The 16,495-nt window shown below is 33.8% G+C and overlaps 1 protein-coding gene across 6 annotated transcripts in view; it reads left to right on the plus strand.

Annotated features, from left to right (window-relative positions):
- Positions 1-16,495, plus strand: part of BIRC6 (baculoviral IAP repeat containing 6) — a 309,262-nt gene that overhangs the window by 219,901 nt on the left and 72,866 nt on the right. For all 6 annotated transcript variants that reach the window (XR_012473425.1, XM_074209682.1, XM_074209678.1 and 3 more), the window contains one exon: positions 3,489-3,699. Coding sequence is in view for 5 of the 6 variants with exons in the window: in XM_074209682.1 (XP_074065783.1) it covers positions 3,489-3,699 (211 nt within the window). In the remaining variant the exon portion in view is untranslated. The remainder of the gene's footprint in view (positions 1-3,488; positions 3,700-16,495) is intronic.

The following is a 16,495-nucleotide window of genomic DNA, read 5'->3' on the forward strand; positions in this document are numbered from 1 at the left end:
CTAGGTAGCGCAATTGATAGAGCTCAGATCTTGAAGTTAGGAGGACCTGAGTTCAAATGTTGCCTTAGACACTTATTTAGCTGTGTGACCTTGATGAAGTTACTTAACCCCATTGCCTTGCTAAAACCAAAAGAAAAGAGAGAGGGAGGGAAAAGAAGAGAAAAAGGAAGAGAATAGAGAAAATTGTTCTGTGCAAAAATTATTTATGATGATTCATTTCAGCAAAGAGCTTGAAACATAGTTCCTTTCATTTAGGAACTGGAAAACAAATTATGGTAGTTGAACATAATGGAATATTATACCATAAGAAATGATGAAAGGTACAGATTCATTTTTAGCTTGAATTGTGAACAATAGCAGGAGAGTATTTAATGCAATGATTACTGTATTTTTAAAGAAAACAACTAAGAATGAAGCATTTACATATTTTCCTTATACAAAGAGTATCTTGAATATCATTAGTGCAGTGACCCATTGTGATTCTAAAAGACTGATGGTGAATTATGTAATTATGGTTCCCACTATTTGGAAGAGAACATGAGATGTATTTTCAGGCATAGTCATACACACACACACAAACACACACACACAAACACACACACACAAACACACACACACACATTCAAGATTGGGTAGATTTTGTGTATTAGTGTGTACATACATGTCTGTTGTATTTTATTTCTTGCCTTCTTAGTGGTTGGGGAGGAGCAGAGGAAAATAGAGCATTTGGAATTAAAAATAAAATATTTTGAATTTAAAAAATTTTAATTATACATTGTATGGATTCATGGTTTCATAAGCACCCTGTTTTCTTGTTCTGGGATATTTTTTGCCCTATTTATAACATTACAAGGAATTTCTTTTTAATTGAAGGAGGTATAAAAATGTGTTTCTATTGGACAACAAAATCTCATAGCTGTCACACTAGTGTGTTTCTCACATTGTTCTTTGATTGAAATGAACAGCGAATTTTCATCTGCTTGTTTGCCCAAGTTGTTTTCTTGTGTTGCCCAGTTTTCCACAGATGAAGCCCCTAAACTAATGTAAGAATAACCTAATTTATTCTTAGAATAAATAAACTTTTGCATCTGTACTCTATTAAATACATTTTCACTGCTCTTGGAAGTTAACTTAGCTATAAATCTGACTCTGGCCAGTCGGTCCAGACTGATAAACTGTGCAGCTGGAACTCTTTCAAGCAGAAAACCCCCTAGGGTCCAAAGTTCCCAAGCTTCCCTGCTCCTTCTCCCTTTCTTCTCCCTTGCCACTCTCATTTGGGAGGGGAATTGTCCACCACCTTCCTGTGAGACCTCTCCTTTTTGTTGTATCTATCAATATTCAAGAATTTGTCTTTAGGGAAGATATAAGGAATTCCAAACATACATATGCCTTTATGTAGTATCCAGTTACTACCCATGTCTTGAGGTTTGTGACTTTTGGTTAACAGCAGGTTCAGGTTTCCAAATTGTTGTTAAAGAGGGACTGACTGTAGTTGTGTTGTAGTGACTCCTGTAGTTACTACATGATTGATACTCATGATTGCTACTTGGGTTCCATAGAACTAGTGATATTACCCATATTTGTAAAGGAGAACATTGACTTGCCAAAGTTGACACAGCTCTGCAGCAGTAGAGCAGGATTACAGTTTCTTCCAGGGCTTGTTCTCAGGATAAATTGCCTTTTTGTATAGTAATGCTGGATTTACTCCCATACCTCTGGGAGGCAATATGTAATCACACAGATTAGTGTGTTGCACACAGATCCACTTGTCTGTGTGTTGCCAGAACCTTGTTAAAAAATAATTGGGAAAATTTTAACAAAATAAAGATACAGTATAAAACAGATAATGTTAATTTGTGTTTTTATTATTTAAATGGAACCTACAAATCCATTTCTATTTGAATCAAGCATCACTAATGTCCCCCAATTAAAGATTTTAAAAAAGTGAGCCCCAAAATGGTTTCACTACCATAAGATGCTAGGTCCCTGGGCTTAATGAACTCTCCTTTTCCTTACTGATGCTAATTAAGATCATAAGACCATATTTTAAAGTCGTAAGACTCCAGGAATCCTCTATTCAACCTTCTTATTTTATAGATGAGCAAACTGAGCTCTCAGGGTGGAGGGGTTGTGGGGAAAGGAGGGTAACCTGTCTGCAGTCCCTTAGGATTCAAAGTATTGCCCTTAACTTCATAACTTGAGCTATTTCCATTGTTCCAAACTGCTTGTCATGGGCTAGTGCATGTTTTGTTGTTTGTCCTTTGCCTTTTCCTGTATGAATAACTATTCTCCAAGAGGATAAGGAAGTCAATTCGTATTAGCACTGTATGGTAAGGTCTATCATGAAATTTGAGCTAACTTTTAAAAATTGGATGATTAGAAAGGAAAGGTTAAAAAAAGAATTATGTGATAAAAATGTAGGGACAGAGTAGCATAAATCATGGTTGGGGTATAATTTGGCTAAAGTAAGAAGCTTATTTATAATGGAATACTTGTGAAGGTAAGACTGAAAAAGAAAGTTGATTTACAAGAAGGTTGTGGTAGGGACAGCTCTTACCTGGAATCCGGAGAGCCTGAATTCAAATCTAGTTTCAGGCAATTACTAGCTGTGTGACCGTGGACAAGTCACTTAACCTAATTGCCTTTCACTTGAGATACCCCCCCCCCCCCCATGGAAAAAAACCAGGAGGTGGGGATGTGTATTGATAACAACTAAGGAACTTAGCCTTTAACCTTTAACAAGACTAGAAGCAGAGATTCTCATTATTAGACATGATACTATTATTCCAGATATAATAAATAAGCCTGATCTAGGAGTCTCCATGCAAATTAAATATATAAATTTTAGAGATTATAAAGAATAATTAAACAGACTTACCTAGATGGATTGGGAAATGGTGATGTTCAAGAAAGAGAATTCATAGAACCTAGTAATTGATTGGCTCTGGATGGTAAGAGAAACTTAAAATGGTACCTGGTGTTCCTAGACATAAAAAAATAATGTAATTCTAAGAAAGATGCAATTGTTTGAAATAGAATCCTCAGGAATATTTTTGGCTATCCATATAATAATGGTCTTTTGATAGTCTTAAATTCATTTCTTCCTTTTTATGTTACAAATGATGGCATCACTCCAAGATTTAAATCACCAGCTGAACTTGTTCAACTTATTCATTGGAATCATTCCACAGTTTTTTTGTTGTTTTTTCATGTTCTGAAAATGTCCTTCATCTATAAAGTTAAGCATTCAGACTGGAGATTTTAATATTATCTTGATTTTAATTCACATACAATCCATGGAAGAGATATTTTTACACTTAAATATAGCGCACAGGCATGTCCTCATGATGACCTGTTTTCAGCTCTGAAGGTAAGTAAAGAAAAAAAATGTTTTAATTCCTTTAAGATTGAGAGAAAGGCAGCCTTGTGTTGAAATTGTTTTGATGCTGCCTGTATATTTATTTCTTTTATTTTCCCCCTTGTTCCAGTTCTTGATATGGCCAGACATGTTCCCCTCTACCGTGCTCTGCTGGAGCTGCTCCGAGCCATTGCTTCGTGTACATCCATGGTGCCCCTGTTATTGCCTCTCTCTACAGAAAATGGCGAAGAGGAGGAGGAGCAGTCTGAATCTCAAGCTTCAGTTGGAACCTTGTTAGCCAAAATGAAGACATGTGTGGATACCTACACTAATCGTTTGAGGTATAATGCTGTGTTAATTCATATCTTTGAAGTGATACAGATATCCTTATATATAGTATGTGTTCAATTTCCTTTCAATTATGTCATATATGGAATAATTATGTTTTTATTGATTTATTATGTTAAGTTGATACCATATAATACTCTTCAGGTGTGCTCAGCTTGGATGATTATCTGTTTACTGATTAAGAGCACTCTAAATAATTAATCATCACTTTTATTTATTCAGTAATTTGGGTCTTCAAATTTTATTAAAATTACAATTAAAAGAAAATTATCAGTCTTAAGACTTGCTTTTAGGCTTTTACTTTTGTTTTAAATTACTAGAAAAATTTTAATTGTGACTGGTCATTTGTTGCTTTTTCGTTGGCATCCTTAAAAGACATTTTGCAGTTCACTTCACTTTTCCTCCCCTCCCCACCATATTTGTTTTGTTTTCTGCCTTTTTTTAAATTAACTGGAACTAAAAAGACCCAGTTAAAAGTATGATGATAGAGACTCACTTGCTAGTGCAATAGTTATTTGCTAGTTTTTCCTTTAAGGGAGGAAAAAACTTCTAAGATTATCCTGGTTTAGTAGGTTGAGAGTGATGTCATGAAATTCTCCTTTCATTGACTGAATACCAAGTACTGAGGACTATAAATTAGGGTGAATCAAAAATTGAACCTAAGTGGACATGGTTAAGTGAGGATTAGGGATCTGGAAGGCGACGAGTTCATATTATAAGAACACTACTAAAGCAAAATGTAAAATGGTTTTTGACTTGGTGGTACTTTGAAGGCCATACTCTGTGATTTTTTTTTTCATGGTAATGTAAGCGATCATCATAATCATAGAATAGTAATAGTACCTTAGGTTAATTGAATGTCATACATATTTTGAAAATGACATTCAGGAAAATAAAAGTTGATTTTTGTTTTATGCTAACTAAAGATAATTTTAAGAGTTGTATATAATGTATCTACACTGGGGGAATTTTACTTAGTATCCCTGCTTTGTACTCCATTACAATTCAGAATTTTCAAGATAGAGGTACTTCAAAATTTGGACGAGCCTGAAGTTTTAATATTTAAATAATAGAAAGAATATGATACAGTGAAGAGAACATATACTATAGAATAAAAAGACCCAGATTCAAATCCTGCCTCCTCCACTTATTACTGTGATGTTGGACAAGTCTACATCTGTAAAAAGATGTGGTTAAACTAGATGGCTTTTTGATTACTACCTCTCATCTCCAAATCTATGATCTTTGTTCCTGTGATCTTAATACCCATCAATGCATTCTTCTCCTGTGTAATATCTGTATTTTTCCAGTGGTTCTCTTTCCATGATCTACCTAGATCTATTCTTTCATGAGTCTTTCATATTTCTTGAGTGTTGGTGCTACAATAGCTTGTCCATTTATTAGAATTTATTTTCCATATTTTTTGCTATAAAATTGCTTGCTAGAACTTCTTACTAAAACTGACATACCTTGCTTTCCAGTGTATATGTTTTTGATATCTTTTTGTAACATTTCTTATGCATGAATTGTCATTGATAACATGATATAGTCTATGCCAACAGTGTGTCATATTCAAGATATAAACCTATATTTTTATATATATACACTTGCATTTACACGCACACCTGTGGGGTAGGCTGTGTGTGTGTGTGTGTGTGTGTGTGTGTGTGTGTGTGTGTGTACACTTGCATGTGTGCATGTTGATCTCCTTAGGTAAACTCAGTATGCTAACCCTAAAATTTCTTGTCAGAAAATGGGAAATACATAGCCTTCATAGTTTTTCTTTGCTTCATGTAGACTCTCAGAATGTGTTTTTGAGTCTTTTGAGAAAACTGCATTGTTCTGGGGCTTGATTTATAAAGGTCTTCATTAAAAGAGGCATCTAGAAGACCTCACCAAAAATAAGGAATCTTAATTGCATTTGGACTCAAAAACAATCCTACATGGCTCAAGTAAATACCCTTTGACTTGTTATATACCCCTATTTTATTCTTCACTTGACTTTGCAAATTATCTTTTTCCACCAGTCTCTAATGATCTTTTTTCAACCTTATCCTTCTTTATCTCTACATCCAAACACTTTCTATAGCGTTTTTCCTTCTGAATATTCTGTCCTCACAAAGGTTTTTTTGTCTAATCCTTTACAGATTCTGCATCCATGTCTTGCTCACTTATTTTAAATAATTCTGATCCTTCTCTTTTTCCTTTGTGATATTTCATCTCTTCTCATTTCTTTTATGCTGATCTAATCAGCTTCTGTGGTTTCAATGATCATTTCCATGCAAATGATTTTCAGAACTATCAATCCTGGGTTAGTCTCTCTCCTGAGTCCCATATCATCCTATTAGAAATTTCAAAATCTCAAACTTATCATGTCTAAATCTTTCCATCCAGACCTTTCCTTCCTTCTAGCCTACTTATTAGCTTCCCTGTTACTGTCAAAGCTGTTACTTTCTTCCTAGTCCCAGACTTAGAAGCTTGATGATATTATGAAGTAATTTCACTGAATCAATATATCTAATCCATTCTCAAATCATTTTCTTCATAACATTGAAAAATAGATCTATACATAGACACACACAGACAAACACAACACATCTCATCTGTGTTTCCAAGAAGCATGTTTAACAGCCACACCCTGGTTAAAACCCTCTTGGCAGATGGGCTAAACCAGATTGAGATAAGTGATAGGTCTCAGACCCATCAGTGAGTTAGGGTGATATCTATACCCAATATATGAAGACTTCTCCTGTTAGAACAGGCATATGAGAACAGTTTGTTCCAATGAACATTAAGGTTAAGCAATGAAACCCTTAGAACTTAGTCATATATGGAAGACATCAAGATCATCTGCTGCATTCTGGGCCATTGTCTGTCATTTTGACTTTTGTCTTGCCTCTGAACTTAGATGACTCTGAAAGAGAGGGAAACTGATAACTTTGAGCACCTCTGTCTTGCTTAAATCCAATTCATGTACAAATCAAAACATCAAACCTTCATTTCATTAGTTTTCTTCTTTTTACTTTAGCATAATGCTTTAACATTTCAAGATCTTTTTGAATACCGACTTTGTCATTCAGTATTTGGTATCCTTCTTTGATTTCGGGGATGCTTGAATGTTCTTACAGTGTGCCAGTCATTCTGTTAATTGTTAGCAATAAAAATACAAAAATCAGAGAAGGGAATATATGTATGAATACACACACACATTTACAGAATAACTGAGAGATAACTTCAAAGGAGAAAGCATCAACTGTTGAGGCCTTGGGAAAGGCTTCCCAAAATAAGTGGGCTTTGAGTTGTTTTGAAGGAAGTCACAAAAGTGGGGGGGGTGGAAGTGAGGAGGTAGAACATTTAATAGTGGATAGAGAGTTTAATGACAAGGCATAGAGGTGAAAGATGGGAGTATTTTGTCTGAAGAACCCGAATAGTTAAAGGGTGCTAGAGTGTGATAAACAGAGGATATTTTATTTGAGCACTGTTCGTAAATATGGAACCACTTGAACTTGGCAGAAGGGAGAAATCATGGTCCAGAATAGACTTTAAAGTCACTTTAGGGGTGGCTAGGTAGGTGGCACAGTGGATAGAGCACCAGCCCTGGAGTCAAGAGTACCTGAATTCAAATCCCGTCTTGGACACTTAATAATTACCTAGTTGTGTGGCCTTGGGCAAGCCACTTAACCCCACTTGCCTTGCAAAAAAAAAAAATCTCAAAAAAAAGTTGCTTTGGCAGCTCAATAGAACATGGATTAAAGACAGACTCATTGTTTATCTATTGCAGTTGTTCAGTTAAATGATAATAAGTACTTGAACTAGGATTATAATTATGTGAGTGGAATGAAATAGATGTATGCAAAATATTTTCAAAGAATAAATAAAATTTTGGAACAAATTAAGATATATTAAGTGAATTAAAGTAAGGAGTAGAGAATGGCAGGTTGCAAGCTTGAGTGATTGGATAAATGACAGTATTCTTGACAGTAAGACAGAAGCTGAATTGAAAGCATTGTTTAGAAAGAAAATGTTTTGGACATCTTGAGTATGAGATGTCTATGTCGGGGAGGCTAGGTGGCGCAGTGGATAAAGCACTGGCATCTTACAGAAGTTCAATAATAATAATAACAATAATACTTATTATTATTATTCTAAATTTGTAATGATTTATCTCTTTCATGAATCTTTACAATTCCATGAATTATCTCATGGAAAGAAAACTGGATCAGTCATTTGATAAACTTTTTTTAAGTACTGTGCTATATACTGGGAGTATATAGAAAGATAAAAATAATGGTAATCAAGGAAGGAAATGTGGAAATAATATATACAAATAAGCTATATTCAGGATAAATTTGAAATAATCTGCAGAGGAAAGGCACTAAAATTTTATTTTCTTCTTTTTTTCTTTCTGTTGCAAAGCCAGTAGTGTTAAGATCACACAGCTAGGTAATGAGTGTCTGAGTCTAGATATGAACTCAGGGCCAGTGCTTTATACACTGTGCCACCTAACTGCCCCCTAGAAAGGCACTAAAATTCAAGGAGACTAGGAAAGCCTTCCTAGAGAAGGTGGGATTTTTTTCCCAGTACTTGATGGAAGTTGTGGAGCAGAGGAAGATTATTTCAAGCATGGGGCATAACCAATGAAAATATCTGTAAATAATAACTTGGGAATTCAAGCATGATGCTACCTGTGTCAGATTTAGACCCTAGCATAGTAGGGTTTAGAGCTCTCAGATGTTACAAAATAAGGCAACTCTTTCCCCACAAATCTCAAAACTGTTTCTTCAAAAACAAGGGAAAAACATGAGTCTTGTTGAAGGAATTGCAGACTGAGTGAATAAAATACATCATTAATCTAAATTAAACATTTAAAAAAGCATTTAATTCTAGCAATTAACTTTATTTTTCTCATTGTCTTTATAAATTCTTGAAGCCTGTGCAAATAATGTAAACATTCCTGTTTATCATCAGAATTAAGGGACTACTGGGAATGAACTAAAAACTGATTGCAGCTGATGCTAATATAAACTGATCATTTAAGGAAACTCAGGAATCTGAATACAGAAGAGAGGAAATGTACACATCTCAGGGACAGCCTGTGAAACTTATGTTATTTTTATTCAGTCTAAGAATTAGAAACTATCTTCCTAATGCTAGTAGTCATAAGATCCCCAGATGGTGATAGTGACTGGTGATTTTTATCTCCAGAGCTCCATAAAACCATATATTTTGAATTTGAGTTGTGAACATTTATCATCTGTTTAGATGAAAACTATTCTGGAGCTTAATTGAATCTGTGATATCAAATGAGAATTCTTCCTTCAATTGATGTAGACAACTGCCCTCCTTCTATATATTTCTTTTTTATATACTACATAAATACTTCATTGTGAATGAAATCATATCTAAAAGAGAAATATAACATTAAAAGTCTTAAAATATAACATTAAAAGTCTTAAAATTCAAATCTTTTTCTATGATAAAAGGCTCCTCTAACATTACTATATTATGTTATTGGTAAGCTTATAACTTATTTTTGAAGTGATCGTGGTGGAAAAGCAGATAGAGGTTTCATTGTCTAGATCTTATAAAAATTTGTAATATGGAAGACTTTCCTTCTCCCCTTTAAAATTAGTACCTTACCCCTAAGATTACTTCGTTTTCCTTGTATATATCTTGTATCTACATGGTTGTTTAAAAGTGAACAATTGTTTTTACTTTTCTTTATATCTCTAATACTAAATTTAGTTTCTGATATATAGTAAGTGCTTAATAAATGCTTGTTAACTTAAGAGTAGTTAATATGGATTGACTGTTCGTTTGTATGTTTATTTTATTGAGGATGAATTTTCATTTATTTTAGGAAACAAAAATCTCTTCCTATAATAAGCAAATCCCATTTTATTAACTTTTAAGATATCTCAAGAACCAATAATTACTGTTGCTGGAACTCTTCTCACCCATTTGGTCCTACAGGCATTGGAAACTATTAATATAGGAGTTTATCTTTTAGTGTTCTATTCATTATCTTTCTATTGTACTACTTTGTCCTCTATACATATTGACACTTTGTTGCTTCTACCTGTTTATCCCATTCATTTTAAGTTAAAAACTAGATTGGATTGTTGAGAGTTACTCAGAATGTATATAGTTAAGTTTATTGGTAGCTGCAAAGGTAGATCTCTGAGTTAAGTGAAGACTAGTTGCTATAACAGAAACTTCCTTGAGTAGGTTTATATTGTTTTTTTTTTTAATAGCCTCTCTAGGAATTTCAAGTTAAGCCCCTTTGTTCTTATCTGTTTACAGTCAAGAGATGACCAGAGCTTTCAGCAAGGTATTTATTCAAGTTGTTTATTCAAGTCTCAAGTTATAATTATGGGGACGGCTGGGGACGGCTAGGTGGCGCACAGGCCCTGGAGTCAGGAGTACCTGGGTTCAAATCTGGTCTCAGACACTTAATAATTACCTAGCTGTGTGGCCTTGGGCAAGCCACTTAACCCTGTTGCCTTGCAAAAACTTAAAAAAAAAGTTATAATTATGTAAAATTTGGTAACTGTTTCCACTGCAACCCAGTGTGAATTTGAATCCTGTGTGTCTTTATAACAAAGTTTATTCTCATTAATTGGGACTGAATTGTATTAGTATAGTAGATAGGATTCTGCTGTACTGAAACATAGTGAGATACTTATATTAAGGAAGAAATAGAAAGGTTTAAGTAAAATACTCAAACTCTTGAATCTGCCATTCACTTCATAATCTTTAATGTCATGACTATTGTTGGACAGATAAACAATTTGCATTAATAGATGTTTTTGTAAATAACATGTACTGTAGAGACCCTGAATTTAAGTTGACCTGAAATAAATGTGATTTATCTCAATATAAAACCTATTGCATTTTTCTTCTTGTTAGCATTTGTTGTTATTGCTAAATGCGAGAAGGGATTAAGGAAAATGTATGTAAAATTTTGAAATTCTTTGCAAGTTTGATATATAATAGTTTGACTCTTGACAGGAATAATCCTAAAGATGCCTACCAAAGGGAGTTCCTGGCAGTACTGTTCTGTGCCTTACAGAAAATAAATAGAAAAAGAGTGAGAAACTTTTTTTTTTGAGAAATACATTCTCATCTCTTCTTGGGGGTGAGGTAATCTTTTTTGCCTTTTCCTTATCCGCTTTGAACAAGTAGTAAAGGAAAGTTTAGCTTAAATGGCTAGTCAGGATAAACATCATCTAGAGGTTTTGGGGAATGTGGTAGTCTATAGCTTTCCAAACTTGTTTTCTTATATATTACCAAAATCAAAGTTGAGTTTTGGGCAGAATTTTCACTTGCTTAACAGACATCCTTAGAAGTCCTAGGAAAACTTGTTGTTTGTTTCATTTTTATTTCTCCTCATTAAATAATTAGTAACTTTTTTCATATGATTGTTGATAATAACCTCTTTTCTCCTGAAAACTTCATGTTCTTGAATATTTACACATAAGAGAAGATCTTTGTTAATTTTGTACCATTTCTCTGTATATCTTTATCAGGTTTTTATCAGGATATTTGATCCAAAGAGTATTTTTCTTCTTACTGATCTTTACTGATACCGTTGCATTGAATAATTCACACAGAAAGTGTTGCATTTTCAAAGACCTCTAAATCTAAATAAATCTATTTTGGAGTTTTGTAATAGATCTTTTAAAAAGCAAGAGTAATGACTTTTGAACCAAGCTGAATCAACCCCTCTCCCCTAACGTCCAGGCAATCAAGGGAGTAAAATGATTGGAATAAAAGTAAGAAGTTCCAAAAGTTTTAGCTTAACACTGCATAAAGACATTTGGGGCATCTCATATTCTGGTTAGTCATGTAATCCACCTGTTCTTTTCCTTAACTTGTACAGAAATCAAGAGACCTTTTTTTCTCTCTGCTTGTAAAGAGATTGATATATCCTGTATGTGGAGATTTCAAACTTGAAATCACACATCTGAGAATATAAAGGGTTTTCCATACTGTACCTCTGTAATTTGAAATCTAAGATTACAAAGCTTTAAAGTATGATCCTATGTCAGATTATTTCAGTTTCTTCAAGTTTTAGCATTTATATAGTAGACTGCTGGTATCTTTATTGTGTCTAGAGAAATCAAGTACACCTTCAGTACTTTGGGTCCTCCCCCTGAGTTCAAGTTATGAGATAATATAGAAGTCATTCAGAGAAAGCAGAAAATTTTGATCTGTGTAGTTGGAAAGTTCTTCTAAATTTATGAGTTAAGAAGTCATTTTGAATACTATGTGAATGTGTTTTTATATATGTTTTAAAATATTTTATATTGTACTTTTAAATGGTACTATATTACCCTATATGTAGCCTATTTTTATCTTTTTAAAATAATTGAACCTCTTGAGAATATTTTTAAAAACAACAGCCACCCTTCTTTTGTTACTTGTAAGTAAACCTGTATAGTGAGATTCATTAGTCAGCATTGTGAAAGAACAGCAGACTCCCCTTTGGTCTAGTATTCTTGCCCTGCTTTTCCATTACAGTCTAGAGGTTGGAATTGAGACTCTGTCCCCTCCTTTGGAAAGAACCGCACAGATATTTTTTGAATCTGAACTTTAACCCAGTAATATGATCCTCAATTGTTCCTTGTCCCAGAACCTTACCCCAGGTCAGGTCTTCTAGGTGTGATTGGGATTTGTTACCCAGAACTGGATAATAAATAGAAGGAGTTGCCAGTTAGCATCCTTTCTTATAAAACCAGTGTCCCCTCTGTTAGGATGTCTTTTTGTATATGGTCTTCTGTTCTTTTGATTCCCATTTGATGCAATGGCTCAATGTTCCATATCCCTAACCAAAACTTGTATTCAGTGAACAGAGACCTGATCTGGGCTGTTTAAATGACTTATTAAATTTATTCTTGGATTTTCTGACTGGACTCAACCTTGGGTATTTTTTGAATCTTTGTAGAGGAATTGTGATAGAACGTGACTGTATTTCTTCTAGCTACTCTACCATTTTCACTCCAGTCCATTTCTTTTCTCCAGTGCCTGTCCTCTGAACAGACTCAGAAAAGAGCCATGTAAAAGCCCACTCTATTTTTACTAATTGGAGAGAGTGTGCCCTATTCCCTCTTGTGGCCTGAAGTGCACTGTTCTCCCTGACCACACTTTCATTTTTATGTATATCTCCCTCAGTAAATCTTACTTTCCTTTCTAGCGCTAAGTTCAGTGTTTCATTATATAGGACCTTGGTATATCAAATCTTCCTAGGTATGTGTTAAGTATAATTTTCAGAAATAGAGAAATATTTTACTTAATGACCATTATTTTCTTGTTGGTAGTTACCTGTATTATGTTGGCTGAAAAAAATTCTACAGTCAAGATACTAATAATCCCCAAATTCTAACCCCTCAAAAAAATAGCAAAATAACTCCCAAACTGAGATATTTCTTAGAATTTAATAAAGGGAATTGTTGGCAATAGTTGATTTCTCCTTTCTTCTCTCAAAATCAGAATCAGAATACTGGTTTGGCAAACTTGCCCTTATCAGTAACTGAGATCTCAATAATGAAATCGAACAGAAATAACCTCCACATGTAACATAAAGAGATTTGTTCAAATGCTTATCATCTTGCACTTAATTTTACCCATAATATCTGGCTATCTGATTTTTTTTTTCTGGCAAGTGCCAGTTTAGTTATATATTACAGTTAAACACTGCCTGGAGGACAACAAGCTTGTATTAGACACTCCTATGTGCAAGCCAAGAAGTAAATAAAGTCTTGTGCATATTAACCTTACTAAAAGCATCACAATTTAATTAATATTTGACTATTTAAGGAACTGAAGAATGAATTTCGATTAATGCAGCAATTGGCCCATGAGATATATTTAGTTATTTATGACCTCTTTCTGTACCCAGATACAGAAAAATGGCATTAATCTTATCCCTTCTAAAACTTAGATAGTCCTCACAAGCACTGCATCACTTAGGATCATAAATTTGCAGCTGGAAGGAATCTTATATCTTACCTAATCTAATTTTCATCATTTTACAGATTGAGGCCAGAGAGATTTTAGTGACTTGAATCTTTCTTCTATACATACCACTTTGGTAACACAACCCTCTAGCAATGAGCTTATTGAGATGAAGGTGGGCTGGTCTTTGTACAACTGAGACATCACAAGGACTATATTAGAGACCTTTTCAATTTGGTATAGGCTCTCATTGCCTTCTTGCAACTCAGTAAGATTATAAGTAGCAGAGAAAGTGTTGAACACAATTGGTAGAAGAAGTTCATCTTGTTTGTGTGGTTTTTTGTATGTGGTCTCCTCAATTAGATTGTAAATTCCTTGAAGTCAGAGACTGTTTTAACCTCTCTTTATAGCTCTGTTCCTAATAAGGTGCCTGTCACATAATTGGCACTTAATGTGTCTTGAATGACTGACCTGGACCTCAATCAGTCCTTTTCTCTAACTCAGTGATGTACCAGAATTTGGACCCTGTAAACCTAGATAAACCAGATTTTGATAACCCAGGGTCACCCTCTAGGTCTATGATGAAGAATCAAAGGTAAGGTATTTAATGTTCCCAACTTTTAGAAGACAGAACTTTGATCCTTTGATGCTTTTGTCCTTATTATTCTTGCTAAAAAAAATCAAGAGACTATTCTTAAATAATAGAATAGATATCCTTGACATGAACATTTTAAAAGGAAGATCTATTGTATCATTGTAAAAATTGAATAATTATTAATCATCAATAATAAACACTTTTTAAGTGCCTACTATATTGTACATGCTTCTCCCTTGGTGAGATAAAAAATTTAAATAGGACACAGACCCTGCCCTCAAAAGTTGACTCTCTTTTTTGCCAGTTCAGGAATTTCCCAAGCACTTTGATTTACTTCTTAAAAGTTATTAGCAAAAGATTCTTTTTGGATGGTCTAGTCAATGATTAAAGACTAGTTCTTAATGCATCGTTGACACTTATGTGTTTCTTAAACTTTTATCAAAGAAATGCCTTCTATCAATATGGCATTTTTTTTTTAGGTTTTTACAAGGCAAATGGGGTTAGGTGGCTTGTCCAAGGCCACACAGCTAGGTAATTATTAAGTGTCTGAGACTGGATTTGAACCCAGGTACTCCTGACTCCAAAGCCAGTGCTTTATCCACTATGCCACCTAACCACTCCAATATGGCACTTTTTACTAGATTTTTTTCTTGGTTTTCATGTTGATTCTATTTTATATTTATACAATGAAATAACATTCTTAAGTATAAATATTTTCTGTTTATTCAACAAATATTTAAGGGTATAAATATATTTAAGACAAAAAACTTCCTCTGCTCTCACAGAGTTTGCATTACATAACAAAATCCTCATAATATTCCCTTAAATTTGTTTCTATAATGGTTTGAGAATAAAGTCCTGGGCTTCTTGGATTCCTAGGTCTTGACCTTGAAGGGACTTGAGATATCATCTAGTCCCATGTTCTCCTTATATAGATGGGAAAATGGAAATTAGAATATGTGAAGTGATTTGTACGTGGTCACAAAGCTAGTTTCAGAAGTGGAAATTAAGTGTAAGTTACACCCCAAAATGCTAGGATCATCCACTAAGCTCTTTGGTCTTTTCATAGTTAGCTGAATCCTGTCTAGTTTCCCTCCACTTCTTTTCTCTATTAACTGAAAAGGAATTACTCTTATCAAATAATCCACTTTGATGGATCTTAAGTTGTTAGTTTCTCAAAAATATTTGTGTTTTTACATTAGTCTTCTTTAAATAGTACTTAACCAAGAGGATCCAATGACTGAGCATTAATGTATAAATTTGGAGTTAAGATCCTCTCATGCCATACTATGTGGGAAGTACTGCACTCTAGCCCAAATTTCCATTGGATACTGGGAGGCATCCATAATTTTTTTTTTACTTATGTTATTAACAATAGCTATCACTTGGATCTCCTTTTATTGTGGCTTTTGAAAGATTCTCTATTCTGAGTATCTTTTCTGTTCTAGGAATCTATATATAATAAGTCAATTTTTATATTGGAAATCTTTTTCTGAAAGACTTTCCTTAAATTTAATGTAATAGTTTATGTCTTCCACCTCTTATCTTTATGCTTCCAAAAGAGTGACATTTTTATTTGACCCACTGTTTAGGACAAGAAATAAAATCCAATCCTTCGTAATTCAAGTGTATAACTAAAATAATCTTTCAGTGAAACAAGACATACACAAAAACTGACATATCTATTACTAAGACAAGCACTATTAACTATTTTTGTGTCGTCAATCTTTTTTGGCATTTTCATGAGGATATGGGCCCCTTCTCAGAAGAGTTTTTAAATGCATTGGATTATTTTGAAATAGTTATTAGAATTAAGTTCACAGACCCCAAGTTAAGAAAATCTCTTCTAGTAAGTTTTCTCTCCTATTCACTAAACCTTTTATAGGCATATTTTTTGAGTCTTTTAGAATTGATAAGAAAATATACCAAGATTCTCCAAAGTAATTATATATCTATACTCCATTTTACTGAGTGGCTTAATATTTTTTACCTTATGGTATATGGCTCATGAGTTTGGGAATAACTGGAAGTTTTATGGGTTTTTTTTAATTTGGAGATAATCATAAGAACTTTACCCTCTTGAACCTCCAGAATGTCTCTTTTAAGCTCTACTTGCTTTGAATAGTTCTATATCTAGGCATCTCAGCATATAGTTTTCAAGTTGCCTATGCAATGGCAGAACTGTATATTGTCTTTGTGACTATATAGACTTCTGTTGAAATATTGAATCTTTATTG

The sequence above is a fragment of the Macrotis lagotis genome, chromosome 1, assembly GCF_037893015.1.
Source record: "Macrotis lagotis isolate mMagLag1 chromosome 1, bilby.v1.9.chrom.fasta, whole genome shotgun sequence".
Lineage (NCBI taxonomy): Eukaryota > Metazoa > Chordata > Mammalia > Peramelemorphia > Peramelidae > Macrotis > Macrotis lagotis.